This window comes from Sphaeramia orbicularis, chromosome 13, assembly GCF_902148855.1.
Source record: "Sphaeramia orbicularis chromosome 13, fSphaOr1.1, whole genome shotgun sequence".
Taxonomy (NCBI): domain Eukaryota; kingdom Metazoa; phylum Chordata; class Actinopteri; order Kurtiformes; family Apogonidae; genus Sphaeramia; species Sphaeramia orbicularis.
In genome coordinates, this window is record NC_043969.1 from 7,818,782 (window position 1) to 7,842,096 (window position 23,315).

General features: G+C 37.3%; 1 protein-coding gene across 2 annotated transcripts in view; it reads left to right on the forward strand.

Annotated features, from left to right (window-relative positions):
- The window catches only part of clcn2c (chloride channel 2c), a 212,325-nt gene that overhangs the window by 115,278 nt on the left and 73,732 nt on the right, over window positions 1–23,315 (forward strand). For both annotated transcript variants that reach the window (XM_030152536.1, XM_030152537.1), the window contains 5 exons: window positions 4,509–4,640; window positions 7,142–7,270; window positions 11,063–11,196; window positions 14,905–14,982; window positions 22,817–22,895. In XM_030152536.1, coding sequence (XP_030008396.1) covers window positions 4,509–4,640; window positions 7,142–7,270; window positions 11,063–11,196; window positions 14,905–14,982; window positions 22,817–22,895 — 552 coding nt within the window. The remainder of the gene's footprint in view (window positions 1–4,508; window positions 4,641–7,141; window positions 7,271–11,062; window positions 11,197–14,904; window positions 14,983–22,816; window positions 22,896–23,315) is intronic.

The following is a 23,315-nucleotide window of genomic DNA, read 5'->3' on the forward strand; positions in this document are numbered from 1 at the left end:
TAAGTAAAGAAGAACACATAATTAGGAAGAAAATTTCACAATCTAGAACCTAACATAATTAAAGACCTAACTCAAAACTTATTTGTGTTTGTGTGTGTTTTTGTACGATTTCATGGAAAAAACAGCACAGGAGACAAACTTAGGTGTTTAAATGTAGCCCAGTGTGTGCACCCACCGAGCTATGAATAGTAATGCTGCCTGGCTATTGTTTGCCATGTGGAGGAAGTGAGTGTGTGGTGTATGATTAGTGGCAGGGGTGACTGCCACATTGAGATAAAAAAAATTGTCGGCGTTATTTAATGAATGTGTTAATGCAGTAATAACGCGTTAATTTGCCCAGCCCTAGTTTAAATATATCATCCAATATATAAAATGTTGGTTATGGGTTATAAAATAAGTAGCACTTCTATGTTTTCACTATGTCTTGTTGACTTGTTGGTTTGTGTCCACATATTTTTCAATGTTATAATATAATATTATAATTTTATGTGATTAATATTAACTTAGAGAAATAAACATAACATTATACAGCTTTTCACATAATTTATTAAGTTAACAATTTTAGTATCATCAGTAGTATGACGATGCTTTACTGTGTGAGTTCTTTCACTTTCTGATGAGGAATGTCCCAATTATGCAGGTTAATACACCTCGAACTTCTTGCTCGGTAAAGGACATCCACTGCCTTGCTTAACATAATTTGGGTTACTTTTCATTATGTCTAACAGTTACCATGTTCCACGCATCACATTAATAGAAGCCAAATGCATGGTCTGATTTTTTTTTTTTTTTTTTTTTATGCCAGTTTTTTGATCTGCGCCAACTGAACAACTTTTACCAAGTTTACAGTAAAAGAAAGGAGTATGCTTAATGCTACTCCTTACATCTGCACCTTTAGTGTTGGTCAAATCTCTGTGTTCTTTCCCTCTAGTCCGATTCATTTGAGCGGTCTTGAACACAGATAGCATACTTGGGTGTGCACCAGAGACTCTGTAGATGATGGGGTCTCTGTATGCTCCTAAATTAACTCTGCAGGAGTTGGTTTGTGGAGGGAATTAAATCTGACCATAACCCCACCCACTTACCAGGTGGGCATCACAAGACTGAGCCAAATGGCTGTTGCTGCCTGTTGTGCTTTATGTGTTGGGATATGGCAGAGCACTTCGTAGAAGTAGCAGCTGAAGAATAAACTGGTGTCTCCCTTGGACTAGCAACAAGTATTAACTATTACTTAAATAATTATCATGATTATGAACAAATACCAACCTTGCCGTCTCACAGAAACATGGTCTAGTTCCAAACACAAGACCCTTTTTATGTATTTAATTTTCTCCTCCCACAACTGACACAACTGACCAATATACAGTGAGTGTTTTCATGTCCTTTTTAGTGATACATTTTGGGTTGTTTGGATTTTTATTTGTGTGAAAAGAAAGTAAACCAACAGGAAAACACCAGAGCATTACAAAAACTTCAACTAGTTTGACTATAACAAATTAACTACAAGTGAAATAATGCTGTAGACCAGATAAACCAGATAAGTAAGTTGTATGTCTGCCTCTATGTTTTTGAGTCACATATAGTAAAACTGTTCCAAAAGAGGACTTGCAGTATATATCTGCTTTGTTGGTTTCATGAGGAAGCATTATTTACAGGCATGGGACACCAGACGAGGGCTGATTCAGCACAGAACTCAGCCTGGTGGTGACTAACAACTGTATTGATTATCTGTTTTTATGTATTTGGTTTACACCCTCTGCTGTGGATACTTTATCCCTGCAACTTTATTGATTATCTATATCCATGTGTGGAGATAGATGGAAATCTAAATCAAGAAGATAACTTTCTATCTGCCACCATATAATAACATATAGCAGTACAGCAGAGTCCACAGCAGGGGTAAAAATACAATATATAAAACACTACAAAACAGAAGAAAGAGTATATATACTAAATACAATGTTGACAAAAAAAGTGTGTGGGTGGAGGGATACAAGCGAAAGATAAAAAGTGTGAACCTGCCATTATAAAGCTGTGGAACTGTAAAAGTTGTCAGAGGGTTACATAATAATTTGTTCTACATGCTGGGAATTAAAGGTGAAATGGGGAGACAGAAACAAAGTGTGTATATGTGTGTGTCGTGTCATTAGTGAGGGGCACCCCACTGCTGCAAAGTGTCATTTGCCTGCAGAGGAGAAATGGGAAACAAGGACAAGCTCAGGGTAGGGGGGAGGAGGGGGTGTATGATGTAAATGAGACATTATGAGTTATGGTGTGTGCATGTGATGTACATACTTATGAGCTACCATCAAATTAGCGATTTGCATCAGCACATAGTTGTAATTAGTAACTGTGTATGCATGTCTTGCACCAAGTTTGATATAGTATATTTGCTGGAGTGTCCTGTTGCTTGTAGGTGAGTAAAGCTGATGTGACTGTTCCATATATTGCATTTGCATTGTAGTAGCATTTCATACTTTGTTTTCCATATGCTCTGGTCAGTGTAGTCCATGAGTGTAATCCGTTTTCAACTACCTGGTCCATTTCACTGTAGGATTTAGAATTTAACACAAGATTAACTCATTTCCTTAAATAAACATTAACCATTAAATGATCAGTTCACCCACAAAAACATACACAGCCTGGCAAAAAAAAGTACCACTCTGAAATTTAGTTGGACTGCTTTAATTATAGTACACATTCACCATGGCATTGTTTTGATTGGCTCATGCAATGTCACAACCAGACTGTGTATTTCCTCTGTGCCCTCCAGTGTTGTTCAGCCATGAAAATAATTCTGGGTTCATGTGTTACATAAAAATAAAGAAATAAAGAAATAATGAATACAAATTAAAAAAAAAAAAAAAGTGGGTAGGTGCTGCATACAGAAATGAAAAATCACACATTTGAATATATTTCACAAACTTTCCTCTTTTCAGAAACAGAATAACAGCATCCCACGTTCACGTCCAGTGGGGACCCTTTGAAAGTGGGACTAAACTAAACTATGAAAAGTGGTGATGATGAGATAGCTGGGCAAATAAAACCAGAACTATCTGCATGGCTGTACAAAAAAGGCAGTTCAATTCAAAGTTGACAAATGGAATATTTTTCTATAGGAGCTAAACAGTTTAACAAATATGAAGTAGAATGTTTCAAGTAATAAATGAATATTAACCTTGATTTAAATGGGGCATTTAATGGAAAAGAATAACTGCTTATGAACTTAAATTAGCTGAGAGAGATTTCCTATTTTGGTGCGTCTATGAAACTGGTCCCTAAAAACAGGACATGGGGGCTAAAAATTCAAACCAGATGTAGACTAATGTTATGAAGCAAGTTTTGAAGCACTTTGGGTCTATTTTAAAAATAAATACTCAGATAAAAGAGAAACTATTTTTCGATAAAACACATTTTTACATTATTTTGTATTATATTTAATTCAAAAATCTGCATGCAACATGGTCAAAAGTACACAAAAATTACACACTACTATTTTTTTTAATATCTCTGTTCTCTCCCAGGTACATTTTTGGGATTGAACTAATTATGTAAGGCAGAGTGTTTCACAAAAATAACCACTGTTGCAAAATCATTCACGATTTATATGTGTTTAACTGGTCAGGTTCTGCATGTAACACAAGTGGATACGATGGGCTACATACAAAACTTGGAATGAGACTGCCGATTCATGAAAAACCCACATATGGAAAAACCACTAGGATCATCAAATTTAACACAATGTCTTTATTTATAGTGCTATCTAAGACAATTTCAAGACATGTGGTCCAGATAAAATGTGGTAGCATTTCATGTCCCAATTTTGGTCATATTTTTGGCCCCAATATTTTATTAAAAATTCATTAATTTTGGGATTGCTCAGAGCAAGAGTATAATTTTTTTGCATTTATCTGAGGTCATCATTAGCTACATCCTGGGGGGAAATATGGCTAAATTTCTCTTTTATTATTGGCTCTAAAAAGCTGGCAAAGTGCCCGGTACCAAAATGTACCTAGTTTCATAGAAGCACCCATTTAGGTTTGTACTGTACTCAGTGCCCAACTAATACATCATTCTTTCCAAGAAATTAGATTCCTGAAATAAGACGTTTTCAGCTCCTATAGTTTGCTCTTGTTTTGTGGTGTAACTGCAGTGTGTTAGAAACTCTGAAATTGATCTTCGTTCATCCATTTATCATGTGTCCACCCAGAGGATTTAATCTTAGGATCTGCTGCTAAATACTAATTGTCATAATATAATTTACACAGTAGCATTTTGGATTGTATGGGTAATTTGTTCAACATTTCTAATTACTTATAAAGCTAACCCAAAATCTCCCTGCTGTTAGGTGGAATCATAGTTGCTGTAATTAGCCCAAGTTCTTATTTATTACTGCTTATATTTTCTAAACCTCAGCACCAACTCTCCCTCAGTTGGTTGGTGATGCAGTCTCAAATACTGTGTGTTTTTTGTAGTCCTAACATGTTGTCTCTGTGCCGTTCTTGTAGTCTGCACGGTTCGCTGTCAGAAGTTCCTGATCTCGCGGGTCGGGGAGGACTGGATCTTCCTCATCCTGCTGGGACTCCTCATGGCGCTGGTCAGTTGGGTGGTGGACTTCTGCATCGCCATCTGCCTACAAGGTGAGGCATGGGGGGAGGAGGATAAGGCGGGGTAGAATGATGCACACAGTAGACACCACCAGTGCTGGGTTTGACACAGAGAGGCCTGAACAGTATACACAGAGTAGAAAGGGGTAGAAGAAATGATTTAAGAGGTAAGAGGGTTGTTTGAAAATAATTGTGAAGGTTTGTACCATAAAGTAACTCACAGGTTGGAAGGTGCACTGGAAAAATAAACAGTTTGGTCTAAAGGCCCATTCACACGGATAGAACATTCTGTCCATCTTCTGAGTTCATTAAATACATGTTTCTGTCCGTCCTCTGGGAGCTTATGGATGCATACTCAAATGGAGAATACGGAGTAGTACTGCTAGAAATCACAGGGGCAGTGTTGAGATTTGAAGAGAGTAATTTCCAGAAATGGCGTAACTTCTTGAAATGCGACCAACATGTTTTCAACAACAAACATTCTCAATATCAGCATTAGTAATACCTCCTCTTTCATTACCATGTTTGTAATTATTAATCTTCTGGGTATTTGGCCAATATGTTAATTGTTTCAGACAGACGTACCTATTTACGTATATAAAGTGAGCATAAGTGGGCCTTTAATCAGTGGGAATCAAATAGTTGTGCACCCTGGATCTAAAATGGCTGAGGTCAATGAGTTGGACCAGTGTAAAACATCGATCAGTCAATCAAATTTTATTTATATAGCGCCACATCATAAAAAAAGTTATCTCATGGCACTTAATATTTAGAGCTGGTTGAGCCAGACTCTTCACACATTACACAGTTTTGATATGAAACCAAACTCCAAACTGAACCAGTACACCTAATTTTACTACCAGTTGTTGAACTTCCATTTACCAGACATTTCCGGACAGAAAAATGAGACTGAATGAGAGTATAGTGACTCCAGTCAGTAGATAGCGGTAATGCCCTTCTAACCCCTTTTGACAACACAAAATAATGAGAATCGCAGTGCTGGCACAGCTCTGATGAAGGCAGTTTCTCAGTTTAAAGGATCCTTCAAGGATTAGTTTACATAAAGTTACGTCAACTTATTTGGCAAAGGGACCATTCCAATGTCCAGCATCTGTAGATCCTTAATGCCTTAAACGCTATTAAAGTACCCACGATCCTCGGCATACTGATAAATGGAAAAAGAGCCAACTACAATTCCAAATAAATTCTAAATAAAGACCTGATCACTTCACCAGTGTAAAATGCAGATAAAACAAATGTTGGTTCAGCCAGATTAAATTGTTTTCAGCTCTTATACCAGTCTGGACCAGCAAAAATGACCCAACTCTTCGTCAAATGATTGTTCATATAAAGTAAGTAACACTGTTCAGACAAAAAAACAAAACAACAACAACAGGAAGTTTGTTTCTCTGCAAAACAAAAATCTGCAGCTCCAATCTGGTTTTGTTTAACTTATCATTAAGATAAGCACATAAAGGGACTTGGGCCTGCTCAGAATGAACAAAAATACAATAACTTCAGATCTATATATAAAGTAGTGGGTTTTAGGCATGCTTGTAATTGGTTTTTGTCATGGCCAAACAAAACTATGTGCTTCCAGCTTGGCTACATAAACATGACTGAACTTTTGTTGCCATTTCCCTGTCAAGGAATAAAAATTCTTAGTCCTGAAACAGGATAGATGTGAAATATGCACTTCTGCCAATCACAATATGTCTCTAGTTGAAATATATGTGACTGTACCCTAAAAATGACAAGTACCATCTCTAACACTGACAATTTTCAACCAAATTAGATTTCCACTCTCCTGCAAAAACCTGGATGTTCCTGTAGCAGAGGTACCTTGTCAAGCAGTAGACGGAGGACAGTGTCCAATAACACTGCACAGGCCCGGTACAAATTATCAGCTTCCAGGTCTTAAGGTTTTAAAAAGATTTATGAAATAGAAGAGAGAGGATCTGATATTTTGATGTGTGATTGAAAGACAGTAACGCAACTGAGATGGATAGGCTGAAGGGGGGTGGTGGTTCAAGGTGGATCAAAGAATGGCTGGTGGGCTTAAAAGAAGATGATGTGGACAAGGGATTTATCTTTAAGCTACATTCTAGGAAGAGGAAGATAGAGCTCTTAAAATGAGAGATGATCTGAAACCTTATGGGACTGACTCTAATTCAGATGTATTTATAGACTCTGTATTTGTGTGTAGTGCTGTTATCTCAAGGATAAAGTAATCTGGTCTTGTCATTTCCAGTTTGTTTTAATTGGATACAGAGCATGAACAACCGTGTGTCTTTTAGCCTCTTATACACATTTTTCCACTGCCAACTGGTTTATGTTACAGCTCTCCTGCACATACATTTATACTGTATTTTCAAAGACAATGTAGGTATGGTCTTTCCTATTTTGATCTTTGTGTTATGTTTATCTATGTTGTTGGATAGATTTAGATGAAATTTATTGATACCCTATAGGGCAACTCATCCATATTCTATAGATGTTGACATTCTGTTCCTTCTTTGTGTGTATCTCCACAGCACAGAAGTGGATGTACGGTGGTCTGGACAGTAATGTCTTCCTGCAGTATCTGGCCTGGGTCACCTACCCTGTAGTCCTCATCACCTTTTCAGCCGGCTTCACCCAGATCCTCGCCCCGCAGGCTGTTGGTACGACTAAAAGGGAACACAGAGATGACACTACAAAGTAGAGTATTAAAAGCACAAATTGATAATGAGGTGTAAAATACAGCCAAAAAATAAAAGTACAGTACAAGGACGAGAATCTTAAGCCAAAATTTAAAAATGCTTAAACCATTTAGCTTGGAATAGTATTCAATGTTAAATATTCTAGCTGCATGTAGCACATATGTGTAGCATACATCTAGGCAAGGCAAATTTATTTGCATAGCATCATTCATACAAAAGGCAATTCAAAGCGCTTTACAAAGGCATAGAAACACATAAAATTACATAGGACAATAACAGAATACAACATTAAGCAAAAGGAAAGTGCAGAAAAGATGCTCCACTCTGGTGGAAACCACTGCCCCTGGGGTTAACTGCCTTGTCATGAACACAATTTGCTACTTGTGCCCCTGGTGACTCAAACAATCCCAGAAGCTCAACCGGTTGTTAACAGCCTCTCTGCGAACAGCGGGTTAACCCTGCTGTCCCGGGTCTGAAAAACCTTGAAACCCAATCCGGTTGTTCCCCTGCACAAATTGTGAAACCCTGGCAGCGGCCCGAACTGCCTGCTAGCACCTTTAAATCAGATGTACCACACACTTTGAAACCTGCGTGGCGGGCTCCACTCCAGCAGAAATATACATGCTGGAAAACATGCTAAATATCATTATTAATCTAAGAATAGCCCTAAAATAACTTAGTTAATTAACTAGTTGAATGAGTGGAAAAGGTAATCACATTTTTTTATTTTGCAAGGTTGAAATGAGCATACATATTTATATGTCTAGAGGATACAGGAAATATGCGCACAGCCTTAAAAGAAACACAAAAACTAAACTAAATGAGTGGTAGAGTTTAAAGTGACCCCTGAACCCATGACAAAAAGCAATACAAACAATTAGAAGCATCTGACATGTTTTGAATAAAACCTGGCATAAAACAGAAATTTAATGCAATAAATCTCATGCTGTCTGAACAAAAGGGTTAAAGGCATGTCAAGTGTAAACGGAGGTCACACTAAATACTACCATTTCGGTTTATAGAAGCTGCTTTTTTCCCCTGAAACTGATTTTTCTTGCTGTACATACTTCACATGTATCCAAATTGGCTCTTAATACAGAGACAAATACGTATGTGTGGTCATTAATAAACCAATTATCCTAACATTAACCAGGGACTTTTGTGCAGTACTGCACACATGGAATTTTACAACAATCCATCCAGTACTTGCTGGCATCTATTGTAGGGCGTTTTCTCAGGATGTTTGAACCACGAAGAGACTTTCAAATATACTTAAATTAGATTCGAACCAGTTTGCATTCATACTGTTACACAGTCAGCTGTGAGACACTCAAACTCAGCTCTCTACACCCACCACATATTTAACACACTATAGTGTTCTTCTCATCTGTGCCTCTGTAGCGTGGGCCCCTCAAGGCTCAGCTTATTCCCCAGGGGCCTCCTCTGCTCCAGTATTCGATAAGGGAAGAAGAGAATTCCTCCACAAGTGCTATGAACGTCAAAGCTGCTCTGTACTCCAGGCTAAGAGTGGGTTTGTCTAAATTCAGTTTTCAGGTGCATACACATCTGCCTGAAGTAATTTCAGCTGCAGTTATAACATCGCCTTTACTGTCACTCTCAGTAACCGAAGCTAAAGAGATGGCTGTGCTCCAGAGAATCTGAAGTTTCTTCTTCTATCAGTGAGACACATCTGCTGTTACCTTTCACTCCTCACCACACTGAATCACTCTGCTGTAGGTCCTTCCTCATTAGCTTATTATATAAAAGAAGCTGCGATCTTATGTGGAGAATAATAAAAACAAATAAACAAACAAACAAACAAACAAAAAAACAGCTGTCACACCTGATTCACAAAAACCCTTGCCATGCCAGAAAAATGAACACAAATTACAGTCAGTCAGTCAGTCAGCTTCTGAACCACTTTATCCTTAAGAGGGTCGCTAGGGTGCTTTAGCCTATCCCAGCTACCTATGGAAAAAGGCGGGGTACACCCTGGACGTGTCGCCAGTTCATTGCAGGACACACAAATTACATTATAAATTTATTTAGACGTAGCTGGTGCAGACCGTAGACAGTGAAACGTAAACAATGAGCATACACCCACCTTGCATTGGTCATATTTTAATGATGAGATAACAGAGCAACCATGTAGCAATTTGCTAAGTGGCAACTTCATTAGAAAAACATAAAGGCAGACATTCTCCTATTGTTCCAAAGTTAAATGGAAACCATGACCCTATGCTCTTCCATAGTGTGATCTGACAGCTTAGTAAGACATGTTGCTAATGACTTAGAGCTTAATGTTGTCAGGTGGAACTTTGTTTCACATCATCATTTTTCATACATAGATCACCAGGCATTCTCTGTTTGACTCCATGCTCTTAACTATACCATCCATTCAATAAAAGTACGATTAAGACCATTATACAGCAGTATCTATTTTATAAAAGCCCAGTGGCCTCTGTGTGTGTGTGTGTGTGCATGCATGCGTGTGCATCTCGGGATTCACACAATATCTGGAAAGAGCTGACTGCTGCAGTTTGGCATATGCTTGTATTTTTGGTCAAGGAACAGACTAGCGAAAACGGCATGTTGATAGGACCAATATTTTAGGAGATATTAGTAATTTTGGAATACAATAGCCTTACAATCATGTTGCTATACCCAGAATGCTTTGACAGTGACTGCTGGACAAATGTGGTACAGCATGCACAAATACACAACAGCATAAAAACTACCACATCTAGAGCCCGTGGATCCCCACAGGTCAACGCATTAGTCTAACACAAACGCACGCACGCACACACGCGCGCGCACACACACACACACACACATATATATGTATGTATATATATATATATATATATATATATATATATATATATATATATATATATATATATATATATATATGTATATATATATGTATATGTATATATATATGTATATATATATATATATATATATATATATATATATATATATATATATATATATATGTATATATATATATATATATATATATATATATATATATATATATGTATATATATATATATATATATATATATATATATATATATATATGTATATATATATGTATATATATATATATATATATATATATATATATATATATATATATATATATATATGTATATATATATATATATATGTGTATATATGTATATATGTATATATATGTATATATGTATATGTATATATGTATATATGTATGTATATATGTATATATATATATATATATGTATATATGTATGTATATATGTATATATATATATATATATATATGCTAGAACAGAATATGTAACATAGGTTAATCATAAAAATAAACTAATAGACCTTTTATAAGTCTTAAATTTCTTTTTTTTTATGTACTACGTATAGTCTGTGTAGGTTGTCATTTTTCCAGGTCATCGTTCTTTTCGTTAGTTCTCCTTGGTTCAACTGGACTGCTTTAGCTCTTCATCTAAGAGATGACAAGTGTTGTCAAAAGAGCTAAACTAGTCCAGTTGAACTGAGAAGAACTACCAAGATGTACTGAGTAGAGTACTTTGTGATAGGAACAATGAAAATCTGTTTAGCAGCTCTGACTGTTTAGTAGCAAACACCTGAAGTGTAACAATGCAATATTTTCTATCTCTATATAATCATTTTTCACTCACTCAAAGATCAGATTGTTACTGTCTTTCGTGTCTGAGTTAACAATAGGTTATGTGATGTGTCCATCCACAGGTTCAGGTATCCCAGAGATGAAGACCATTCTGCGAGGGGTGGTGCTGAAGGAATACCTCACCTTCAAAACTTTTGTGGCCAAAGTAATCGGACTCACCTGTGCTCTGGGCAGTGGGATGCCTCTGGGCAAGGAGGTAAAAAGAAATCACACACTCATCGGTCTGTCTGTGGTCCTTAAAATCTGTTTTATAAGTGCCCGTGTGCCCATGTATAGTCTTAGATGAGAGTGCTCTCTGGGAAGATACTTAGACTCAGCGCATGCTGCTACTTTGTCAATCAATGACTCAATCAATATCTGACTCATAAGAGGAAGTGGACACAGAGTACAAGTTGTCTGAAGGAGGGTGGAGCATTCACTCATGTTTACTCATGTATCCTTTCATGTTTATGTGTCCATCTGCTGCTGACACACACTGTCAACTCACCATTACAGATCCATCATGTTACTGCTGACTCTGGAGCATTAACCTTTTTCATCCCTGCTTCTATACGTCAGCAAAGCCAGCAATACTTAAGCACCGTTAAACATGCTTTATGTCATGTTATTGTTCTTTGTGTGTTTGCTAATACTGTTCTGAACAAAACCTTAAGGCTTGGGGGGGGGGGGGGGGGGGTGTATACAATAATTGTTTGGCAGTGGTGGATCGTAACCAGGTTCTAAGAAGGGCTTCAAGAGACAGAATAAAGTTGATAATTTATTGAAAATGCATTTTAACTCAAACAGGCTGTTCATCAACTGATCAAAAGTTTAAGACCATAGCCTTAAAAATGAAAATTTAGTGCAGAATTCTGGCTTTTATGTCATTTTCTTTTAGTCATTCACTGTCATGACCTCCTGATGGCAAAACCTCTCACATTGTACCATTGCTGCTGAGGTCAGACACATGAAGACGGTCATGTTAAATTCCTTAAAAGATCCTGAGGTTTATGGGACAAAAAATCTAATGGTAGACCCAAAAAAAGTTGAACTGCACAGAGCCGCAGGATTCGATGGGCTGCCTGTGAAGACGAAGGCCAATCCTCGACCCAAATTAAGGCCCTTACTGGTGCTGACTGCAACCCAATAAACATCAGACAATACTTGTGAGAAGGCCTTTGAGGACAAAAAACCTCTTCAAAGATCATGTCTCCTTGCATGACACAAACTTAACTTTTCAAGGGAGCATTAAACCTAGGCCACTGAAAGGTAGAAGACAGATTTTTAATCTGGATGGTCCTGATGGCTTCCAATGTTACTGTCATGATGAGGACACAGTGGAGGAGGCTCCATCATGATCTGGGAGCTTTTTCCCTCAATGGAACAATGGAGTTTCAGGTTGTTGAGGGTCTATGTGGAGATGTTCCAGTGTACATCCCTCTGATGTTCTGATGTATTGACTGGGCTTTTCAACAGGACAATGCTGAGGTTCACAGCACCCGTCTGATGAAACATTTATTCAAGGAGAATAACATTGCTCTCATAGTCCCCTGATTTAAATCCCACTGAGAACATTTGGGGATAGATGAAAAGGGAAATTTTCAAAAACAGATGTCAGTTCCAGACCATGGATGCCCTTCGTGAAGCCAGCTTCACCACATGGAGCCACATTCCCACTAGCCCCCTGGAAACACTTATACCAAACATATCTAAACAAATGTTTGCAGTGATCAACAATAATGGAGAGGCTACTCACTACTGAGACATTTTTTCACACTTCTAGGTCTGTTGTTGGGTGTTTTGGGGCTGTGGTCTTAAACTTTTGATCAGCTGATGAACAGCCTGTTTGAGTTGGAATCCAGTTTTCAAACTCAAATGTTTTTTGTCACTTGTTCCAGTTTCTTCTTTCTGTATTTTTAAGCTCTACTTACAACCTGGTTATTATCCACCATTGCAAAATGTGTAATTTTCTCCTTTGTCTTAAGATTTTGTTCTGGAGTGTTTTGAATGACTGTGTAAAATCTTTGTGATCATCGTCCTGCCTTACACAACATACGTCAACCTCACTACAGAACAGAATGTGCTTGCAGCTTTAGATCACATCTTTATCAGTTATCAAAAACAGTGTGGGTTAAACTGAAGAGTGGGAGAACAGTGAAAACAGAGGTGGGCAGTGGAAATAGTACTAAGATGTTACTGCATGTAATTCAGTATTGGATACAACTAAGGCTTGGCAGCCACTGGCAGAGTTTCTGTTTAATTGCCAAACAAATCTGAGATGAACTTTCCATTTGTCATAAAAAAAGGAAAAACAATAAAAAGAAATCGGGAACGTTTCCATCATCTGATTTGTTGTGAATAAACTAGGCTGCGTGTTAATATCAGTAGGTGTCGTATAGGCTACATTGCACATGGCTATAGTAAAGAGTAGAATACGTCACTGCAAGTCGACAAGTCTCAAATACCCAGAAGAGGAAGAAAAATATTGCCTTGGCCACATAACAGAGAAAATCAGAAGGTCGTACGGATTTATTTTCCATCATAGAATCTTAATAATATCCTTGTCCTCATCCTTTTGCTCATTGTCCTCTTCTTCCTTCTTGTCTTCCTTGTCCTTGTCCTCATTTTTGTCCTTCCCATCCTCTCTCTCTTCTTCCTCCTTCCATTCCTCTTCCTTCTCCTGTCTTCTCTTTCTTTACCTCCTCTCTTTCTTCTACGCCTCTTCTTCTTTCCTTTCTTTGTCTTCCTATTTCTTCTTCTTTTCTTCCCAACGTCCACCAACCTATAATACAATACTTCAAAACACACATAAAAATATGTTGTTGAAAACATATCTCTTGTACAGATTGTACTCACTGCTCCCATTTGTTGCCTCACACTTCGTGTTCAGTATATACAGCCAGAGCCTTCCACTTTGTACTGACACTACACAAAGTACACTGTACTTTTTTTGTCATCTTGGTAACCACACAAGTGCATTGTCACACAGAAGTGGTGTAAACAAAAGTAGCCAGTCCAACTAAACTTCTGACAAGTAAGAAGTCCAGCCCATTATTCAGGAACAGATCATAGTACATTCAGGTTCACTGGGGCCAGTGACCCACATCAGATGGCCAGATTCTAAAATCAGAGGCAACAAATTGGGCCCAAAACATTTGCCTGGTGTAGTACTGAGACATGAGCATCAGAAGAAATCTTCTGTAGCTCATTTACATTTGTCTCCCCTTGTGTATATCCCTGCATCATGAATTACAGATGATTCACAACTTCACAAAGGGCCAATATGACTGGGTTCAAGTTGAGAGCCACATGCATGAAAAAAATCTGAAAAGCTGATGGAAATGACAAAGTAGCAGCGTTGGCGATGGAAGAGAAGAAAATAATGTCTTGATGGAGTTTTTTGATTGAAAATGTAGCAATACAGATGTTGTTTATGCCTTATGGACTAGTTAGTGTAGGCGGGTGTGTATTTGTGTGTGTCTGTACAAAATGTAGTGGAGGTTATTTTTCTTTTTTCCTGCAAAAACCCTTCCAGGTAAGCAAGGCATCCCCATAAGACTTCCTAGCCTGAAGACATACTCTCAAATATGCTTCTGCGTCTCTCTCTCTCATATACACACACACACACACACACACAAAAACGCACACAAGCCTCAGGCCCTTACTACTGCAACAGTCTGAGACCAGGGCCCTTCACTTCCGTTAACTTCAGCATCACTTTTCTGTTGCTCTCACTTTTAATCCCATTAGTTCCACTTTGAACTTCATCCCCCTAAATTTTAATATTCACAGCACTCTCCTATCGTTACTGGCAGTGTTTTCACAGTTTGCCCTGGCTTAAATGACACAACAAACGGGAGTCTGAAGTGTTTCTTTACTTGTGTGATCTGCAGCTGTTTGATTTCTTTTCTTCTCCTCCTGTCAGGGGCCGTTCGTACACATCGCCAGTTTGTGTGCAGCTCTCCTCAGCAAGTTCATGTCTCTGTTTGGAGGAATTTATGAGGTATGTCTTGCTGTTCGTCTGCCCATATCTCACACTCCCTTTCTTTACTTCTTGCTTGATTCACATAAAAGACCAATTCAGCAACAATGGTAAGGTAAATCATGTACCATTCAGTTTGTTTGTTTCACCAGTAGTTGCAGCAAACTCCATACATTGTAAAATAGTTTGTTTCCTTGCTACTCCACTTCTAATTTTTCTGACGATTTGGGTGTGAAGACCAGACAAAATCCTCATAGCTTCTACATGGCTTTGAAATATTGGGTAGGCACTGTTTGTTTTGTCTATTGTTCTTCTTTGCAGTACAACAGTGTTTCTAGCTAAATGCTGAATGGTAGAATAACAGTTATCATTATTTGTTAATAATTTGTCTGTGTCTGTAATGATAAAGTTTGGATTTTTTTCCATCACTTACTGTCCGAACAACCAATCAACCAACATTTCTTAACCATTAAAGACTCAAACATCCACTGGCAACCAAAATCATCTACTGATCTAAAATGTTTAATAACTGCTGATCCACTGATCCATTCACTACATGTAAATAATTGGTGTAAAATGCAGATTTTCACCTTTTCACGGTCATCAGATATGACCCATTTGAATGTTCAGAGGCTCTGTAGTGAATGAGGAAACACTGTCATCTTCTACAACATTGATTCACCAGTAAAACGCATGGAGTCTAATAAATCACAGTGGATGGAGACTGTTGTTTTTACATTCCGTTATTGATCTTTGCTGAAAATATCACTTTTTTTCTCAGTTTTCTCAGTTTCTGGTTTAAAAGCCTTTGTATTTACTCGCGTCTATATGATCAATGAATTAAATATAGGAAAATTCATGATTTTCACTGAAAAAAATGCAAAATACATATAATGTTATAATACCCATAAGAAAGGTTAAATCTACAAAAAAATTCCTTTGGGAACAGTCACAAAAGTAGCACTGGGTCTTTATGGGTTAAAGAAAGTTTAAGTTTGACAAACTGATTAAAACCCTATTGTTATAATTTTAGTTTATCTAAAATAGTAGACATAAACTGGTTCTATAGTTTGATATATAATGCTTTTTTGGTTTGAGTGGATCACATCCTAGTTTCTTTATCTTGTGTAACTCATGAACATTAGTGACGTGTGTGGTCATTATTCTACGTTTGTATGTATGCATGCGTACTAGTCAGAAAATACTGGTCTCACAAGCATCAAGGAAAGACAAAGAGAAAAGTGTGAGCAAAGTTTGGAAAGAGGAATTATTTAGTGTGGTCATACTGTTGGGATGTATTGGACTTCAATAAATGTCCTTCTTCGCTTTACTTTAGCCTATTGCCTTTCAAAGCAGGTAGACAAGACAAACAACACAGGGGATTCATCACATGTACACAGTTTTTCAATTTGTTTTACTTCATTTTGTTTGTTTATCCAGCCTAATAAAAGTGGGACAGTATGTGCATACAGACACGTAATGCAAATTTTGACCATTTTGAAATGAATTCTCTTTCATACCACATGTGGTCAACAACCAGTAATGAGTATTTTATAAATATTTAAACAGCCTTTTATTTGTTAACAAATTGGATACATTTCATCTTCAAAACTAACTTTGCCCAGAGAGAGATGATAGAATTCCAGCAGGAGAGGGGAAAAATGTAAGATGGAAAAGATGCAGATCAAGATGGGAACATTCTTCTTCATCATCTTTTGCTTTTTCTTCCTCTCCATCTTTCCTGTCCTTTGGGAGAGCACTCCTGAAGCAGAGGAAAGGGAGAGAAAATCTTGACTCTCATCTCTCTCTTTTCTGAAGATTTGAGCTGATCTCTTGGGGGATGAAACAGTGGGAAGATGGAAGGGTTTGAAGAAAGTACAGAGGGCAGTGAGATAGAGCAAAGAGTTGGTGCCCAAGCCCCAAAGTCCCTATACAACCTCCACAATATGTCCTTTAAGTAATGAAAAAAAGTTATGTAGCCCAGCATAGCATTGGCAAAAATTACATGTTTAAGTAAAATGTGTCAGACAACTAACCTCTAATATGAGGATGAGGTTGGGGTCAAGGCTCTGCTCAAGTTTTTCCCCAATTTACTAAAAAAAACTTTACAGCCACGTCTTCCTCCAACTAAACATCAATATAAATGTCCAGTATAAGTTTCAGTTGTGTTTTCCACAAATGGATGACATTTGGAAAATTTCTTTATTAAGATGAACCCCATGAGTTGTACCATTTGGTTTACGTCTATTTGGTTTTTATTTGAAGTCCCAACATGCATTACATAAACAACAAACGATGAGACAAACAATAACAAGAAAGAAAGAAAACTAGAACAAGCAAACAAATGGAAACATATCTATATACATTCAAAACAGTGAAACACTACAGCTACAAGGTGGCCAAACTGGTAAATGTATTATAGAGTGTGAGTGGGTCATCAGCAATAGTTAGGTATAATAATAGTAGTAATGGATTAGATTTATATAGCGCTTTTCTAGGAACGCATACTCAGAGCACGTACAGAGGATCCATTATTCATTCACTCACACATTCACACTCTGGTGGTGGTAAACTACATATGTAGCCACAGCTGCCCTGGGGCACACTGATGGAAACGTGGTTGCCAATTTGCGCCTACAGTCCCTCCGATCACCATTGAACATTTATACGCATTCATACACCTGTGTGAGTATCAGCACTGGAGACAAGGAGGGTGAAGTGTCTTGCCCAAGGACACAACAGCACACGACTAGAACAGAGTAGGATTAAACCGCCAACCCTTCGGTAATTGGACGACCCGCACTACCTCCTGAGCCATGGCCGTCCAAGGTACAAAAACATGGGATATATATGCAGTAATATATTAGTAGTAGTATCAGGAACAGGAACACTTCATCTTAAAGTAAAAAGACAAAACATGCTTAAATGTACCAGTCAACAAAATGGGTCTGATTTCCACAGTTAAATTATTTAGTCTGCTGGGTATTTTAACTAGGAATCTCCATTACCAACAGTTTCCATAATACATGCGATAGTTAATAGAAATTGGATTAAGGTGTGGAATATGTTAGTCAAAAAGAAAGAAACCCCCTGCTGTCTCATTTGTTTAAGTTGAAGAGAAAGTTAAACAAATGGGAATTACTAGATAATTTTCAATGCTTGCAGTTAAATTATGTAATAAACTGAAATCCCTGGTGTGACTCACTGGAAGTACTTTGATGGAATAAAGGTGAATATTTCCATTATGCAGTGGGAGAATTTCCATCTGCCTTCCTTCCACTGTCGGTGCATTATTGATCACCTCACTATGTGAAAGAACAACTACCTCCCAACTGCAGCTATGCCCTGAAAATGGAAAATTTGGCACATGGAAACCTTTAGGTGCAATTTTGTAGGGATTTAGTCATTTTAATTCCACAATGTGCACATTCCGCCAAAGCAGCTTCTCTCTTGATACCATTTTGCAAATGCACTGTTGCACACACATGAGCTGAGTGCTGCTAAACAATGCAGATAACTTTTACCCCTATTCCAGAATGTTAATGAAGGGCATAAGACCTGTGTATATCAGTGGCACAGTGCCAACAAAGTGGGGAAAGAGGTCTGTGTATGCCAGACTAGGAAATCCCTATATGACCTACAGGGGTTGGACAAAGTAATGGAAAGAACCTTAAAAAATCAACAAAATATAATTTAATATGGTGTAGGTCCACCTTTTGCGGCAATTACAGCCTCAATTCTCCGAGGTATTGATTCATACAACTTGTGAATTGTTTCCAAAGGAATTTTAAGCCATTCTTCAGTTAGAATACCCTCCAACTCTTTTAGAGACGATGGCGGTGGAAATCGACGTCTTACTTAAATCTCTAAAACTGACCATAAATGCTCAATAATGTTGAGGTCTGGGGACTGTGCCGGCCATACGAGATGCTCAGCTTCATTAGAATGTTCCTCATGCCATTCTTTAACAATTCTATCTGTATGGATTGGGGCATTATCATCTTTAGGTGAAGGTGTTTCCATTATTTTGTCCAACCCCTGTATATTAACCCAAGCAATGCTGACTGTGAACTTCTATGATTGAATAGTCATCTATGAGCCTAGTGGATTAAATTCAGTTTGGTTGCCAACAGTGCATGTTTGACAATTTGTAGAATTAGCAAAAGTAGCTCATTATCAGGTAAAATGAAGAAGTACTTCCCACAATGAGTCTATTTTAACTGTATTGTGTATATTATTTGTTTGTCAGACCCTTATTAGCATATGAACCCCATGTTAAGTGAAAAGAAATTAAAAACACATGGAACAAATTAACTTGAACATATGATAGATAAAATACAGTATTTTAATCATACAAATGAGAAGGTCAAATTCTTCCTGTAGTGCAAAGTAATAACACTGTAAACCCCACTGTGATTAATTTAAAGTGTAATAATGTGCACAAGTATGAATTATCATAAAAAAAACTCTTCTGATTTCACTTGTTTCACATGTGGTATGAGATGGATTTCACTGCCTCTCAACTGAAAACAACAAATATGTCCATTTTGGCAAACCCACGACACTGTCCTACATCCCTGTCTTGTTCAGAATTCTTTGGACTTTAATCTCTCTTTTATTCTTTCTCCTGTAGTCGTCATCATCATCCTCTTCATCTCCCTGTAACCCTGTGCTACCATTCCCTCCCTCTAGAGTGTTGTGCTGCATTTTATGGCATATTAATTCTGAGTGTGTGTGTACGTGTGTGTGAAGTGTCCCTCTGCAGCAGTATCTGGTCCTCTTCAGAGTTTGAAGTACAGTATGCTAATGTAGTCTGTGGGCTGTAAAACCCACCTCTTGTTCCAGTCTGTCTTTAGTGTATGCTATATTTTTCTTAAAAAAAAAAAAAAAAAAAAGAGGGAGAGAGAGGGTCTAAACACACAGGTGATGATCTAACCTTGGATCAGATATCATTGAAAAGGTTGGTTTTGTTGGATTTCTATTGAAGATTAGTGCTGAGTTGTTGTGGAAATTAGTTAAAATGACACATGCAGTCACTACTGTCAATAGATGATATTCTGCTGTTCTTACTTCCTTACTTTTTCCTCCCACGCTGCCTAAAGGAGCCTAGTTTTGTAGGGATTAAGGTAATTCTGTCAGACAATTCCCAGCATGCTCCATAGTCCCCCAGTTGACAGAACTACATTTCCTTCTTTTTATACTATTAAAATCATGTAAAGTAGAATCACATATTAAAAATCACCATAACTGATTCAGCATGACCGCATTATACATGTACTCTATGCATTATTCCATCATTTCATTCCAGAGTTTTTTTTAAAGCTGCATGATGATGTACTGATTATACTTTGACAACAGTGATTTTAAAAGGCTTATAATTGTTGATGTTTATGGGTTTTGTTTTTTGTTTTTTTGTTTTTTTGTTTTTTTTTTTTGGGGGGGGGGGGTTCTGTCCTTTTGTACTATAGGACCCTGAAATTCTCTAAATGAATAGTGCATTATAAATAAAATTTTGTTTTATTGTTATTATTTTGCTACAGTAAGGAAAAATACCTAATTTTACCTAAATTGTGTAAGATGACTTTAAATTTCAAAGAATTTCTCCAACATGTAAGGATGTTGAGATATGCACAAGTTTAAGCACAGTATCCCTTTTGCAGTGTGCAAAATTCAGATTTGGTGCAGCCCAAAGTCATGGAAAGCTGTAGTTTTCCCAGGATCCCAGATTGGATAACTCATTTGTGGTCCTGTTTTCTCTTCAAAGCTCACCTCTAAAATTAACAGCTTGGGATTCATTTGTCCAAGTAGTGCATTTTCTGCGTAAATGGTCAAATTATGATCAACTAGATGAAAACATGTTAAAACCATATGAACTGATGGGCTGCAGAATGCCACTCAAAATGTATTTTTCTTCTTCACACCATGTTTTTCTTTTATTTTATGCCAAGGTTCTTTGATTTTAAGTGATGAGCAGGTGAAAGATTTGATCCAGATATTTCTTGAAATGGAAACCAGGTACCAAGGGCTTCAACCCAAACATGATGGCGATTATTGTTGATTCTACATTTGGAAACTGTTAAAACCACAAGAATGAGACCAATAACAATTCTTAGTCAAGCTGATGGGCTCTGATACTGTAGTTTATTAATCTTTGGGCTTGATTGTCTATGATGTCTGAATCTGTAAGTGAATATGACCACTTTAGGGCATAGTATTTTTTGTGAATAGACCATAAAAAATTCATTGTGCAAAACTGCAAAATTTGTGGGTTTTACATGTTGATGTAACTGAATCTGGAGAAATTTGACCTCAGATTTAACCAATTTAGGCAAGATCAGATGACGCAGATTTTTTATTTATGTTCTGTTTGTATAGATAAGTATTTATTTTATTTATTTTTTCTACAAATGGACGTACCATACCAGTCATGTGAAACCTGATATACTTGTCATCAGAATGAAATATTCTGAAATTTGTTGTAAATTTTAAGATACATTTGAACACTGAACAGTGCTTGGTGTGAGGCCAAATTTCTAAAAATATTGATTTTCAGTTGTGATACTTTCACTACTGTGCTCCATCAAAAATGCCTTCAACACCTTCAAAATCTCAGTAAAAACATCATCATAGCATTATTTTTATTATTCACCATCCCCTGTAAACTGCATGTTAATGTAGACATTATAATGTTGCTTCATCCTAATTTGGGAAAAAGAAGCCAGAATATTGAGATTATGGGATCTGGTATGTCTCTTCTCTGGAGTATTTCAGAACTACAGTAGAAACAGTAGAGGCTGCTCACTCATGACTACCTTATTAAAGTGTCATCATTATTAACTCTCAGGTATCTGTCTTATATCATCAACTTACTGGATAACAAAACTTTTTGAGACATATTTGGACCGGAACTCAAACCGCCCTGATGAAATCTACCTAAAAAAAGGCAGAAATTACCTCATTTATGTTCCACATGAGTGTATCCGATGGCCCTTTAGGGTCCCATGAGACAAAAATTACACCAGTAAGACAGGAAATGGAACCTTAAAAATAAAGAAAAATCACATCACTTGGATTAACTATAATGTAATTGTTTACACTCAGTTTTTAAAAATATAAGTAACTGGTGTCCAACACTCTAGGCTGCCACTGAAAAATAAATCCGAAGTGTTGAGAGGATATTTTTTAATCCATCATCAGAATAAACTCTTAAGTAGATGGCAAACAAATTTTTGGAATCCCCTGGTGGCAGATTTTTTAAAAACCTCTTTTGAAGATGTGCATGTTTTTGCAGTGTAAGCTGTTTCTTGACTACACATTTATATTGCCCTGTGACAGTTTAGTGTGTGTGAGATAGAGATGTATGTGCACCAGTGAGTAACAGTGCAGCACGCGCATCACAGTTCCACACTGACAGTTTGTAAAACCAGGATAAGCCACAGAGTGTACAGTCAACACACACACAAACACACACTAAACTCTTCTTTATCGTTGCCATGCTGCTTGAAGGAACCCAGTCTCATAGGAATGAAGGTGAGTCAGATCAGGCATGTCAGAGGAACCCTCCCATTTACCATAATGCACCTCGATCTTCTGCCCTGCAGCTTGGTCTTTTCATTTCTTCTCTTTCCATCTATATTACTGTTACACTGCACCTCTTCTTTTGACAATGGCTTTATTATTAATACATGTAAAATTGTATTGTTAGTGTAGACTCTGATGAACCGAGTTTATTTAATGTTTGTTTATGTTTTACTCCATTTTTGTTTACAACACTAAAAAGTGTTCATATCATATAATTTGTAATTTTCTCAGTGTTACTGGATGACTGATTGAAATGTATCTGTCTCTGTTTCAGAATGAGTCTCGAAACATTGAGATGCTGGCAGCTGCCTGTGCTGTGGGAGTGGGCTGTTGTTTTGCTGCCCCCATAGGAGGTTAGTTTTCAGTAAAAATATGAAGCAAAAGCCCGGACACACACACACAAACAGAGGTAATATTGATATTTGTTCTATTGTATGTAATAATTGTACATCCTACGGCACATATATTGACCTTTTTGCCACTTAGAGGGTATGTTTTTGTGAAGGCGATATCTTCTTCTACACACAGGCTTAAGGCTTGTATAGATCACACAGCTGAAATCTGTGCAGATGAAGTGATCATTAGCCTATTAGCCTAGTTTAAGGTTTTTTTTTTTTTTGGTTTTTTTTTTTGAGAGGGGGGTTTAAATAATTTTTTTTATGTCATGTGATGACATAACTAGAAATTGGGACACAGAAACCTGAAAGGAACATCTGTACTTATCAGGGTGAGCCATGCTGTGTCAAAAATTACACCAACACCTTTGCAAGCCT